Source organism: Panthera uncia, chromosome D2, assembly GCF_023721935.1.
Source record: "Panthera uncia isolate 11264 chromosome D2, Puncia_PCG_1.0, whole genome shotgun sequence".
Classification (NCBI taxonomy): Eukaryota; Metazoa; Chordata; class Mammalia; order Carnivora; family Felidae; genus Panthera; species Panthera uncia.
Genome location: NC_064818.1, coordinates 11,734,399 through 11,749,284, shown reverse-complemented (window position 1 = coordinate 11,749,284; position 14,886 = coordinate 11,734,399). Strand labels below are relative to the sequence as shown.

At 38.4% G+C, this 14,886-nt stretch overlaps 1 protein-coding gene across 1 annotated transcript in view; it reads right to left on the bottom strand.

Moving 5' to 3' along the window:
• HEATR1 (HEAT repeat containing 1) overlaps nt 1-14,052 on the bottom strand; it is a 52,090-nt gene extending 38,038 nt beyond the window's left edge. Inside the window, exons 1-12 of the mRNA XM_049646097.1 lie at nt 13,940-14,052; nt 13,471-13,644; nt 12,725-12,941; nt 10,804-10,945; nt 9,274-9,375; nt 8,697-8,837; nt 7,474-7,685; nt 7,186-7,319; nt 5,260-5,362; nt 4,158-4,268; nt 3,729-3,846; nt 2,577-2,684 (exon numbers count right to left, since the gene is read on the bottom strand). Of these exons, the coding sequence (XP_049502054.1) occupies nt 2,577-2,684; nt 3,729-3,846; nt 4,158-4,268; nt 5,260-5,362; nt 7,186-7,319; nt 7,474-7,685; nt 8,697-8,837; nt 9,274-9,375; nt 10,804-10,945; nt 12,725-12,941; nt 13,471-13,612 (1,530 nt within the window). The 5' untranslated portion in view covers nt 13,613-13,644; nt 13,940-14,052. The remainder of the gene's footprint in view (nt 1-2,576; nt 2,685-3,728; nt 3,847-4,157; nt 4,269-5,259; nt 5,363-7,185; nt 7,320-7,473; nt 7,686-8,696; nt 8,838-9,273; nt 9,376-10,803; nt 10,946-12,724; nt 12,942-13,470; nt 13,645-13,939) is intronic.
• Nucleotides 14,053-14,886: the final 834 nt, after the last annotated feature.

Here is a 14,886-nt window from a genome sequence, read left to right as displayed (position 1 = left end):
TAGATAGGAAGCTTGGTTTTGTGAAAAGCACTCCAGATTATTAGTAAGAAATACAGGCTCTGGCCTAGATGCAAATTCAAACACTCTAAACATACCTGCACTGAACTAGATAATCTCTGAAAGGCCTTTTTATTTTTTTGTTTTTTATTATTTTTTTTTAATATGAAATTTATTGTCAAATTGGTTTCCGTACAACACCCAGTGCTCATCCCAACAGGTGCCCTCCTCAATGCTAAAGGGCCTTTATAGATGAGTAATTATTTGGTACAAACTTTTTCCAGTTTCTACTGAAAATATAATAGAATATATATAATCCAAATATAATTTTTGCATTAAGAAGTTCATCTTGTTAAATCAGAGCCTGGATATTGAGAGTGCAAAGACTCAAGAACCAGAACATCTGGGTTTAAATTCTGGCATTACCCACCTACCAGCTGTGCGACCGACTGGGTAATTTAACCTTTCCAGGCCTCACTATTCTCCTCCAGAGAACAGAGCTAGTAACAGTACCAACTCCAAAGAACTGCTACAAGATTAAACAATACACATCAGTGCTCAGAACGAGGCCTTTTACGTAGTAAACACTATTAAAGTCAGCTATTATTATCAAGATTTTTACAAGAGTAAGGACAAGCACTGCGAAGCCAGTCTGCCAAAAAGATTACTTTTTTTCATTTACAAAAGAAAATAAAGCACGTAATCATTCACAGTAACAAAAAGGTAAGATCGCAAATCAACCTAAGTATATCCTTATCTATGGGTGGTGAAAAAAATATAACTAAATAATGCTACAAAAAAATAATAAGGCACTCTGTTGGGAGATAAAACTAAAATCCCTAGAATTCACAAACTGAAGTCCAACTTTCACATAGCAAATATCACCAAAATTTTCTAAATAGCTAGCAAGTAGTCAAATATCCCAATCTGAAGACAGTTAACCATGCTTAAATCTAAAAGGTGAATGTGTACAACGGCCTTTATTGAAACACTAACCAAATCCAGAAGTGGACAGAAAAGAAAGGGATTAAAAGAAGGACAAGAACACCTTCAGATATAATATTAGGAGCTTCTAAGAATCCTTTTTTTCATTCTAGACACTGGGATCTTCCTATCACAATGAAGACCAGTATGCTATGGTTTAATTATCCAGCAAATCACTAACTATCAACACCTTGTGAGACGTAATTTATGCCAGATCAGAAATGAATCAAAGCTACAGATTATAAATTTGAGTATTACATCAACCATTTTTAAAGAAACATTCTTGGGGTGCCTGAGTGGCTCAGTTAGTTAAGCATCCAACTTCAGCTCAGGTCACATCTCATAGCTCATGAGTTCATGCCCTGCATCAGGCTCTGTGCTGACAGCTCAGAGCCTGGAGCCTGCTTCGGATTCTGTATCTCCCTCTCTCTGTCTCTCCCCCGTTCATGCTCTCTCTCTTTCTCTCTCTCAAAAAATACATAAGATAAATGTTAAAAAAAAAAATCCTCCCAGATCCTAATGTTGCTATTATTATTTACATATCATTTTAAAATGAAGTAACACAAAAATATAAAGTAAACCAAAAATAATATAAATATGAACCAAAAAATTTTAAGTCCACTATCACAAAGCCCTGCAAAACCAAAAAACTCAAATTGAAATGAATTTACTATGGTAATTATGATTGCACTCTGAAATTAAATTCTATTTGTGATATGAATCTGGCTCTAGCTATCATGAAACAAGTTCAAGTTCAGCATGTTCATACTACGGTGTGCCATGAGGACACTCGACTCTAGGACCACTTTTCTCTTCCAGAAATGTTCCAAATATGCAATAGTACTACATGAGAAGATTTAGATTATCACACAGATGAACACTCTTACTTTATAGTAACTACACTAAATGTCTACACCAGTTAACCCTTCAAACTCATGACTTGACAACAATGTAAAAAAAAATTAGTCCATTTGAAAGCCAGAGAAAAATTTTAAAAACATAGTATTAGTGATAAGCTCAAACAGCAAAAATTGTGACAGAATTGTTTGAATGGCTGAAGCTCAGAAAATACTGCTCCATTTCAGTTACTGCAAAGTCTTGGTAAAATACCATTTTGGCATAAAGACATTATTTACAAATTAAGTTAGCCTTCGTACTTACTATTCACAGCCACCAAAATCTGAAACAAATATAACCGGAGGTACTGAAATCACGGAACAGTGTTCCAAAAGCTGTCATTCCGATGTCCCCAAATACACTCATGTTGAACTTAAGAGTACCAAAGTCAAATTTCAAAACTACAACATTCTCAGATAATTGGTGAACCTCTGTAAATGATCTAGAGATCGTAGTCTGAAAAACACTGAAGTAATAATCTGCAATGTGGAAACATGAATATAGAGGTTATTAGAGCATGGCTGCTCTAATAAATGGTGGCTACTGGCATGTATGGTCCAATGTACTCTCTGTGATATTTACCCTATGCCTGTAATTACGTAATATCAATTGTAGTTGGTAAGTTCCAATTTCCTCTTCTAGAATTACTGTTCATTTTAAGGATAAAAATATCACAAATGAAGCTATCTGAAACAAACCTCTGATGTCTTCATGATATTTTTCAGATGATTAACAGCCAGAAGTCTCACAGGAGCAAGTGGATGGTTCAGACTGAGCATCAAAGACGTATCAGAATCTGCTAAAAACTACAGAATTCATCACAATCACCAAATGATTTCACCATTAAATCTGAGCATCTGATCAAGAATAAAAACCAGAGAAAACTGCCCTAAAATGCCCAACTCATTTGGTAACAACCATCTAAATCCAGAAACCAAGAAGTAAAATCTTTGTCTCTAGAACGTAATATGAGTTACAACAGATGAAAAAAATGAGCATTGTAAATGTTGTGATTTTGAGAGTACACTTGTGTCTATGTGTAGGTTTATTTAGTGAAGCAATTCTGTGAAGTAACTTTGTATTCATTATATGGATCTAACTTCAGACTGAGAAACACCTGAAATAAATCAGTGTATTAGCACCTAAATGAAAATATGAATTAAAAAAATTGGTCACTGAACACAGAAAGCAATTCACCTAAATAATAAAACAATGACAGTCAAATTAATGACAACTTACCTCACTTATGTAAAAAGACTAAAAAGGAAATCTATTATCCTAATATTGGAAATGAAACTAATTAAAGATGAAGGTCTAATTACAAAAGAGAGAAACCTAAACAATCACATTTCTCCTCATAACGTTTATTTTCAAGGCTAACTGTAAAAACTGCTCAAATGTCTAACTTCTAGTAGAAATAGATCGATCTAGGGTGAACTGACAGGAAATTTCTGAAGTTCTAACATGATCATGAAATTAAAATCTGCCTCCCTTATTCTCACCAGTGACTTGAACAGCTTCATGTGGCTAGTGCACACATAGCAAGAAAATAAGGACACACCGGAAACCTGAGTGAAGCCCCCTTTTGATGACTGCTAATAACATTTCCAAAAAATACTTTACCTGAAAGAAGTATCACATGCAGTTATTTACATTGTCATGCCTTTTTCCAACAATTCAATGCATAACTGAGTTGAGGCCTCACAGCCTCCCTTCAGGGAACTAGGGAAACTGTACTAAATCTCACCTGTCCACGAAAGTTGCAAAGAAAGGAGTGAACTAGCCAATTTATCTCCAGAATTCCTTAAATATACCCATAATTGTAGTAATTCCTCCGAAGAAAAACTTACCTGATACTTTCCTCCACTTGTAGAAAGAGAGATAAACTGATGAAAAAGCTCCTGTTTTTTTAGATCTGTAATTTCTTTTAGGCGTTCCTCTAATACAACATCTAATGTTCGGGGATATCTGGGAAGAAAATAAAGAGCTAATTATTCTTAACGAAGTCACTAACCACACACATGATACGTGTATAAAAAAGATACAAATAAAACCTTAAAAGTATTCCAACAGTAACATCTCTCTATACAAAAATGGCCCCTATTTCCTATATGAAAGTATAGGTCAAATACACTTAAATCCCATACGGGTCTTCCTAAAGGTGGGGGGGAAAACCAGCCTCTTTACAATTCATTCCCTATGTTATGATGTGACCTGTGAATCTTCTTTTAATAAAACAAGACACACACATTCAACAAGGGCAGAAACACACAACTTACTTGCTTTCTAAAAGTCTGATAAGTGGAAGAAACTGTTCGTTAAGCAAAGATACTTTATCAGGACCGATTTCTTCCTGTGAACTATATGAAATATACTCTTCAAAAAGAAGGCTGCAAAACAAAACAAGTATCAGCAGACATGAGAGCTACTATTTATTGACCACCCATTATATTTTAGATGCTTCAGAAATACTTCTGCCATATTTCCACAAGGTACCAGTCATTCTTATTTTACATATGCAAAAACCAGGGCTGAGAACTCTTGTAATCTGCCTGCGATCAGAGGACAGCCATCGCAGCCAATGCTCAGCGAGCCCTCCTGTGCCATCAACAGTAGAGCAGGTTCTCAAACCCTGCTGGGCTCCGGGGCCGACACTCTCAACAGTACTTCCCACGTCTACTCTCATTTAATCCACAAGCCAATTCCGTGAGCGAGGGGCACGAATGACACACAGCAGCAGACAGGCCAATGTTACACAACAGCAAAACCAGATCCAGGCAGTCTGACCTTCAGAACTTACTACTCTACTCTCCTGGAAATGAGAGAGGAAGGATTCAAGCCCATGTCTGACTGTAATGCCTACATTCTTTTCACTGTATCAAGTTGCCCTTTAAGTGAAAAAAGAAAATGGGAGACTGAACTATCTTTACAGAAAAGAAAAGAATTTTCACTTCACACCCTCCTTATTAAGTTTCTAATTGATATTTACTAAATACTAACTGTGATGCATTGTTTCAGGCATTTTGACGCAGTTATTTAATAGGAATCTCAAATCAACCACTAGTTCCATGTAGCTATAACCCAAATTTAGCTTAACTATTAACTTTCCATAATCCCATTTAAGCATTAAAAACAAATTACTTTTTCCTTCTACTGCCATAATTATCACACTAAGTAATTAATGAAATGATATGGACAAATCAAGAAATGCTTACTTTTTCCTTCTACTGCCATAATTATTACACTAAGTAATTAATGAAATGATATGGACAAATCAAGAAATGCATCATAAAGAGTAACTGGAAGACTGCTACCCAACTCTAAAAAGTATACTAAGCCCCAAAGATACAAATCAAAAGCATGTCAGAAATAATAGCTTACCTAGCCAGCAAATGGTCTAAGTTGTTCTTCAGTGATATATTTGTAAGTATAGCTTCTAAATGTCTCCTGTAGATTTGACCATCTGTCCCTTCAGTTTCTTCTCCTTAGTATACAACATAAATTAAAATTGATGGGGAAAAATTCTTTTGCACCTACGTTATTAAATTTACCTACAGCACAAAAGTCTTCTACGGGAATCATTTTAAACCACATATATTGGTATCCAGCTTTTTACCTGTTTATAAAAGTGTATCTCACCTAATCAGCTATGTATATTTTTTACATTTTTGTATACATTACCCTCACTTATGCTTTACCTGAAATTCTCTACATTTTTAAAAACAAGTTTTCCATGCCTTATTTATAAAACAGAGGTCCAAAACATAGTTGTGCCAGGTCATATTACAAGTGGTTGAAGTTGGGACCCAAGCCTAGAGCCCAGTAAACTAGCTCTGAAAGCAGCTTGCATCTTGATGCGCCTTACTGAACTGAGCCATCATCTTCTATTCCACATTTACTGCACATATATTACCAATCAGCTGGTAGCCCTGCCTTCAAAGATTGGGACCACATCACCACCAGAATAGGAAAAATATACTTTTATACATGCTACTCATATCTCTGACACATACCTAAACCAAGATCCGGTTAGGCAAAGCTCATTTTCCAATAAACTGACACACTTTAGAGATGTCTTCCCTAGTATGTTTTTCTTAGTCTAAGTGGCAACAGGACCAAACATTTCTTCTTGTACTTCTCTATTTATTGAAAGATAAAAAGCATATAATGGAAATAATCATTTTTAATAACCGTTTTTACGGCTTCTTAAAAATGTGGTTTTTTTTGGGGGCGCCTGGGTGGCTCAGTCGGTTGAGCGTCCGACTTCGGCTCAGGTCATGATCTCACGGTCCGTGGGTTCGAGCCCCGCATCGGGCTCTGTGCTGACAGCTCAGAGCCTGGAGCCTGTTTCGGATTCTGTGTCTCCCTCTCTCAGTGACCCTCCCCCGTTCATGCTCTGTCTCTCTCTGTCTCAAAAATAAACATTAAAAAAAAAAAAAAAAATTAAAAAAAAAAAATTTTTTTTTTTTTTAAACATTTATTCATTTTTGAGAGATCGAGACAGAGCGTGAGTGGGGGAGGGGTAGAGAGAGTGAAAGAGACACACAGAATCCTAAGCAGGCCCCAGGCTCCGAGCTGCCAGCACAGAACCTGACATGGGGCTTGAACTCATGGACCGTGAGATCATACCTGAGCCTAAGTCAGACTGAGCCACCCAGGTGCCCCAAAATTTGGGTTTTTTATGTATGCGATTTTCTTGGTCTCTCATGTTCATTGACTCCAAGGAGAAAAACTTTTTTGGCAACTGAGTATTTGTCATACATGAGTTATTGAAGTTCATTAAATATCTAAATGAGAAGGGAAAGTTTTACTGGGTAACATATGTTAATCATTTTAAACTAATTCCATAGACTTTTTAACCAAGAGATTGTTTAAAAACACACATTAGAGGTTCCTGGGTGGCTCAGCCGATTAAGCATCTGACTCTTGGTATAGGCTTAGGTCACAGCTCATGGATTATGGGAATGAGCTCTGTGTCAGGCTCTGCGCTGATAGCATGGAGCCTGCTTGGGATTCTCTCTCTCCCTCTCTGTCCCTCCCCTACTTGTGCACAAACTCTCTCTCTCAAAATAAACAAACATTAAAATAGAACACACATTAAAAAGACACACCAGAATTCTGAGCATATCAATTAACAAATATCTCCTTCAACCAATGTACTCCCACCTCAAATGTTTTTCACATTAAAAAAAAAAATTACACAAAAACAATTAGCAGAAACTTGAAATATCTTACAGATATTAACAATTTTAAGAGAATCAAATCTTAGACGTTACGCTTCCGGACACATAATATACAACCACGAACCTGTAATATGATTAACGATGGAGACGACCAGATGGGGAAGCATGTAACGCAGAAGAGGACTGATATCATAGACTTCAGAAATCCCATGAAGTATTGTAATAAGATCAGGAACGTTACACAAATGAGGAAATGGCCTTTGAAGAAACAAGTACATAAAATGCTAACTTCAAAAGTCAGATAATATATAGCAATTTAAAAAAAAGTATACAATTTATCTTTGAAAAGAATTATTCAAAATACTTTCATTCTCCTGTATTTATCATCATTTCCCAATTCAATCGTACATACTTTTTCCCAAGGCTCTCTGGCTTCTGTCTCTGCATGAGCACTATCAAGCAACCTAATCCATCCTTGATCAAAGAAGGAATTTTGGTCAACGTTTTGATGATCTGTGAAGCCAACGAATTGACGAAGGTGTCCTCCATTGTCACTTTCACAGAAATCTGACATATTATCATGTATGTTGCAGCTCTGTAATCTGGTAAAGATGATTTCAACCCCTAAATATTTTTTAAGATACAAGGAAAAATGATAAGCTGTATCTTTTAACTTTACTTAAAATGTTACTTTACCTTGACAAATTAAAAATGCCATAAATGAGAGATTAATACTACCTAACGTACGCTGAAGAGTCAACAACTCTTCAGAATTTAGCCTCTTTTCCTGAGCACGCAGAGATGAGGTTAAGTCTCTTGGATGAGAGGAGGGATCTCAGCAGGTCTCCCAACTTGAAAATCCACTACATATGCTAACAAGGGCCAACAGGCTCTTCCTTTATGGGCAAACACCCACCAGTGTAAAGGAGACTTCAGAGACAAAGACAATAGGGGCGTCTGGGAGGCTCAGTCGGTTAAGTGTCCGACTGCCTCAGGTCATGATCTCACGGTCTGTGAGTTCGAGCCCCGCATCGGGCTCTGTGCTGACAGCTCAGAGCCTGGAGCCTGCTTTGGATTCTGTGTCTCCTCCTCTCTTTCTGCCCCTCCCCCACTCATGCTCTGTTTCTCTCTCTCTCTGTCAAAAATAAATAAACATTAAAAAAAGAAAAAAACAAAGACAGTAATTTTGGGACACCAGCAGGAAGTGAAAGCAGTACCTAAGCAGTACCTCCACAGGGAATCTGGGAGGGTGGTAGGTAGGCAACAAGGCACCTGGGAAGAAGAAACACTGAGAAGTGGAAGTCACTGTAAAAAGAGTAAGAGCATATGCCTTGATGGAGACTTTCTAATCCATTCTGCTTCCAGTGAGTCAAGATGACTGCTAAGAAAACAAATCTGAAAGGTAATGGCAGGGCCAAATAGCCAACATTTATTCTTAATGAGCCCTAAATAAGATCCCACTTTTGCAAGTTTTTAAGACAAAAAAGTCAGATTTTTTACCTAAAAATTAAATCTTGCCAACCATCTGAATTATGCTGTCAACTTAAAAATTGTTATGTCTAAGTGAAATTTTCATAAAGCCAGGAAACTCCTTCAAGTACAAAATAATCTACTTTACACATGAGCAGGACCAACCTTTTGGATATATGGAAATAGCTTGGCGACTATATTATCCAATACGCCCTCAGCAGTCACTAGAGCAGACACGATGGTAGAAGCATAGAAAGTTAAGAGCACTCTCAACTGAGCTGAACTCCCAGGATACTCAACAAAAACCTACAACAAAAAAACACAGAGCACAGGTTAAAAAAAAAAAAAAAAAAAAAAGCAAGGCCAATTAGAGAAACATATAAGAATGTTTACAGCTCCCCTCAACTGCTTCAGACTGACATTTTTATGTTTACCATATACAATGTTAAATACACAAATGCAATGGTTCAATTAAATATGACAAGAATGAACAATCCTGACTTCTGATCCCCTCTCAAACAGTCACTGTAAATAGAATTTGACAAGAAACAGAGTAATTTATTTTTGTAGGAAAACACCTTTTGTGACGAAAGACTGATTCAAGCTGCTCATGTTCCAGAACAGTAGCTCGCTTAACAAAAGGAACTTCTTCTAAGTACAGTTATCAGGGAATGCCTTTCTTCACTCAAAGCAAGCAATCTTTTAATGGAATCAGAGAGTCAGGGAACCAGATACTACTCACCTTCACAGATTTTGTCACCAGACTACAAATGAAATCCATGAATCCAAGATCTTTGTAGCAGTGGGTAATCAAAGTTCCCCTAGCTAAGGGCACTCCATGTTGCTGTTATAGACAGAAAGAACCAATAATCATTAAGGATATTGATCAACTGATCATTTTTTAAAGTACCTACCATAGCTGGTGGTAGAGAGGAAATGAACATATAAAATTGTGCAAACTTTAGAAATCCAACAGAGGTCAGCAATGGGGGTAGAGGTACTCAGTGAATACTGCCTACTTACCATGTGTTGCATTTTCATATGTATTTATCTAAATCTGGATTCTCTAGATTCTTAGGAACTCTACTAGTTAGATTGGGTTTTTGAGCCCATGTGCTGTGGTTGTCTTTGCTTTACAAGAACACTAGTAATAGAAATAGACTAGGAACCCAGAAACCTTATACTGCTATTCCCACCGCTTACATCACGCATGGCATGTACGGGGTGCTCAATAAACACTGAATAACTAAAAGAAAGGAGAATCTGAAGTGAACTTTAATAGGTGAGTGGAGTTGCATACCTGAAACAAATGTGTCTAGAGAGCATCAGCGTCTGTGTGTAGAGTAGGGGAAAAAAAATGACCTTGATGTTATATTAGCAGAGGGAGTAGTTTGGTAAGCTTTATTATGGGTTGTCTTTCTCTTCTTGAACACTGATTGGTTCAAGTGCTTTACATCCAAACTCTTAAACTGTACTTCCAATTAAAAATTCCCATTCCTTTCTTTTTACTAATTCTGATCACTGACCTCACTATCATCACACATCAAATTAACTCTTTTCAAGGTCCCACAGTCTGTTAGTCTACTTTTGCCCCATCTGTGCTCCTCCTAGCCTGAATTGCCATACTTAATATTCAGTAAAATTCTTCTCAACATAAATGTACTTTCTTCTACTGTATGTTGCAAACAAAGTGAAAATGGCCAAATCAGTCATTTTATCACAAAACCATGCTAACTGATCCTTACCAGACCCTTCCTGTAAGGCAACCATCCTTTTAATCATCTATAGACTAAATGATAGCATCTTTTTTTAATCAATTTTAATAATTTCCTTAAGTCCATCATCCTTATCCTTTTAATTTTTTGAAGTATTTTTCTTTTCTTCACCTCCAATTTTTTTTTTAAAGCGATTCAGTTCCAAGATCTAAAATGTCAGACAGTAGTGTAGTGGAAAGATAATAAACTTTAAAATCAGATCTAAATTCAAATCCTAACTGCCACTTTATAGTTATTTGAACTCGGGCAAGTAATTCTCTTAGCCTGTGCTCATCTGTAAAAATAGTTTTGTGAAAAACCAAGATAATATAATGAGAATTGCCTAGCCTAATGTCAGGTGCCAAGTAAATGCCAATTTCAACTAGAAGTTAGGAAATAAAAGTGATGGAGGTAACACTTGGACTACCTGCAGGAGCACTAAGGACTTCATTTTTTCCAAATTGTATCCCTTAATCAAGATCTGTAATGATTATAGACACGTCATTCAACAATCATACCTTAACTGGTGACAACCAAAACCATTTGTGCTTTGGATTATTAATTTTCAGAAGCTGTATAACCCGTACAAATATTCTGGTCTCATGGTATGGTAGAACACAAGCAATGAGGCTATCTTGATTATAAAGATGGATATGGAACCTGGGGGGAGAAAAGCAAGCAATTTGAAATGACACAAAACCTGCAAACACATATTTCCTTCCGTGTCCAGATTCTCTATCAACGAGCTAGAACTACTCAGAATTAAGTATCAGTAAAAACAAGTACATGACGATACGCAAGATAAAGAGCACTAAGTGACAAGTGTCTACTTTGCATTAAAGTACTTCTCAACAGAGTTCCGTCAACTCTTACGCAGTAATAGTTTTTACTATTCAATATAAAAATTTGCATCCCATTCACTTTCTCTCAACTTAAAAAAAAAAAACAAAACACTATTATTAAATTAACGTTAGGACCACTGTGGTCAAATCAACAGAAAACCAACTGGTCAACTAGGCAGCAATGCTCGGCTCCTCTCCATGCTCTAAAGTTCAGCTTCCTCAGCTTATCAGAATTCAAAAACCAGAAGACTAAAATCACATTACTTTCTCTGAATTAGAATAAATTGTCAGATTACAACTATATATAATTTGTCCCTAAACTTCACACAACTCTGTATTGGTCCCTCTACCATAGTGAGACAGGCTCATTAGCCACATCAGATACATTAAATCCTTTCTAGCCTTGAAGACCTAGCTCAAATGCTTCCGTGTTCAGGATGCTTTTCCTGATTCTCCCAGCGAAGTGATTCCTCTTATTTCTATTACACGCCAAACTTATTCGCCAAGATGCTACTTTCTTCGTGAAGCTTTCCTCAACTACTTCAGGCAGCACAACAGCCCCAAACTTTGCATACACCTTTACTTCAAAACAATAACCAAGGGCAGCCTATTTAACCTTGTGTTTAATCTAATGTTTACTTAATAAATAAGTTACATGAATAAATTAAAAAAAGTACTCCTTATGCTAATGATCCCAGCTAATGCTAGGGGGAAGGAATTAAGTGCTAGAAGAAAAAGGGAAATATTACAGAATTACTGTTCTTTGTCTGATGACTCTAGTGTTCTGATCATCAGAAGACCCAAGTTAAACTTACGTTTTCTTAATGACTCACTTGCATCCAGAAGGGAAATCACTTTACCCCCATGTCTCCAATTAATGAAATAAAGCTCTTTCTACTTTTAAAACATACAACACACGGCAGAATAAACAAAAGTGTGTAAGCTGTGATGTGATGCCAATTCAGTGAGGAAATAAACTTGAATATCCTTACTGAGACAATTTCCAAAGAGTCAAACCTTGGAAACAGTCTTGTATCTCAGATCACTAGTTGTGTGACTAGGTAAGTTAACCCCTCTATGCCTCAATTTTGTAAAGTGTACAATGGGGATAACACACGTACCTTCCCGTAGGAATGCTGTGAGCATTGAGACGGTGCGTGCAAAGTGCTTACCACAGAACCTGGTATGTAAATGCTCAATGTACATTAGCTATTGTTGTTTTTCTTAAGCTACGGTATTTTAGAGGATACTGTTTGCTTCTTCCCAAAGCACTGGTTTTGTTATTTTGGCAAGAAAGAAGTTTAATAATACCCTTTGGCCCAAATATGCGGTAACAGTTTGTAGTGGCAAAGCGATGTGAGCTCCTTGGAACTAATACAGTTGGTCTATTAACTCAAGATCTCCAGTAGTTGTATTTCTGTCAAAAAAAAGGAGTTTAACAGAATGGCATGCTTATCTCATCTTACAGACGTCGTGTTAACCTCTTCATAGACCTAATTTCTCAGCTTTCAATTGGCTTAAGTGTTCTCGTTACCTAATCTTTTAAAAAAGATCACAGTTCTTAGCCCATAGTTATTTCTGTAAATTAATTTGTTACCTGTGAATCAACCACTCCAGACACTTCTGTGCTGGCTTCAGCAGAAAGTAAGGGGACAAGTGAATAAGGAATAATGAAATGTTTTCATCCAGCTCTTTGTTCACTGCTTTGGTCTGAACGCTGCGCTCCAACGTTTTTGCCAGCTGGCTGAACAACGGTGCTTCAAACTGCTCAAAGGAAGGATCGATCCCAAGCAGCTCTTCCAGGCCAGTGCATCCTAGGAAAAGGACATTTTATTTTTAATAATTCTTTGCAAGCAAACTCAGTTTTACTTATCCCTAAAAATCTTGTATAACCTGTAATACAGTCCCAAACATAGATTTCTAGTTTTCAACATAAAAAACAAATCGTCTCCCCAACCAGAACAGAAAGTTCTGCCTGGCAGGTACCATTCTTTAAAAAAAAAAAAAAAAAAAAAAAAAAAATCCCTTGCAATAATCAGGCCAGTTCCCATAGGAATTGGGAAGACTCCTCCTCGACCCCAGCCACGCCTCCAGCCTCTTTCTGACTGTCCACTCCACACATAGTCAACCTCCCAACCTTTGTCTCTTCATCTGTGAAATTCAGATACTGCCACGTTTCAAGCATCAAGCACATAGTTATTCGTTATCCTCTTTCTCTGAACAACATAAGTCAACAAATTAGAAACTCTTAACGGAAGAGGGAGGGTCAGAAGAGAAAACAATACAGCAACATCCCCAAAACGGGTGCTTCGAAGACCTTTTCTTAACTAACGGGTAGCTCACCAATGGCAAAAGCGGTGTCCCTGTCGATGGTGGCCGCTTCCTTGGGGTCAAACAACAAAGAAGCAACTTCATCTCTCGATAACAGACTGCGGTCACTCTGAGGGAGGGCGAGGCGTTGGAGTTGCTGGGCTAAGGACGTCATCTTCCACGCAGGCGGATTTCTAAAAACACAGGCTAAAAAACAAAGACACTGTGAGAAGTCTCTAGAAAACCACAGGTGGCTGAACCACGAGCCTCTAATGCCTCGCATACAAGTAACTTTCTTCGCATTCAGCGCCGTCACGGACACACAGCCGGCTGCCCCGGGACTCACGGACCCCAGGGTACAGACGCCACAGCAACAGCGTTAACGCAGGTTCCTGGGGCCGCGCCGTGGCTTTCTTCAGCCCCGACCACGCGAGACTCGAAAACCCGCGGACACCTCACCCTCCCTTGGTACACCGTCTACTCCCCTGCAGCTCCTGCTCACCGAGAGCTCGAATTCGGGACGCAAGTCCGGAGTGACCAACCAGCCTTCACAGCAGTTCCCACATGCTACCAAAGCGGCCGGCTCTCGCCCGGAAATTCGAAGCATGCTTCACAGGAGCTTCCGGTTTCAGGCACTACGGCAAGAGAAGAGGTACAAGCTCGCCAGAAGTACGATACGATGGCTCCGCCTCCCTGCGTCGAAGCCCCGCCCCTTCGCCGTGCCAGATTTCAGGCTCTGGGTCTGGGTTGAGTCCGGCTCCTGTGCTGGGGCTGGCGGTCCGCGCCCGGCTTTGTGCCTTAGGGTTTCATTCTCAGGGCTAGCCTTTTGTGAGCGTTAGGGATCTGTAGCTGGAACCATTCATTCAACATACATTTATCCAGCTTTCACTGTGTACCAGCAGATTAGCCAGCGGTTAAGAATGTGAGCTATGAAGTCACGTTGAGTGGGCTCAAATCCCGGCGCTAGCGCCCCTGAGCTCCACCGAATTATTTCAGCTGAGTTTGTTAACCTTCTCTATAAAGTGGGGAAAGGCTGAGAATTTCATGAGGTGAGCTGCTGATCGAACGACGCGAGCCGCTCTGTGAATGGTGGTTGCCACCGCCTTGGATCTTGGGGACCATCTATCTTGTCACCGACCACTTTGCATTCCTGGAAAACGCATACTTAATTTTTTAAATTTTATTTTAAAGTTAACCCTGTTAAGATGCAATATACAAACCAAATTACCCAACTCAGTTCAACAGTTCTATGAGTTTTAACAAATGCAGATGTAACTCTCTCCCCATTCAGGACATAGGAAGTTTCCATTGCCTCCAAAAGTTTCCTCTTGCCCCTTTGCTGTGATGCCCACTCCTACTCCTGGCCGCAGGCAACCACTGGTCTCGGCATCATTATAGGTTAATGTTGCTGAATAATATTCTTAATATATAGGTTAATGGTGCTGAATA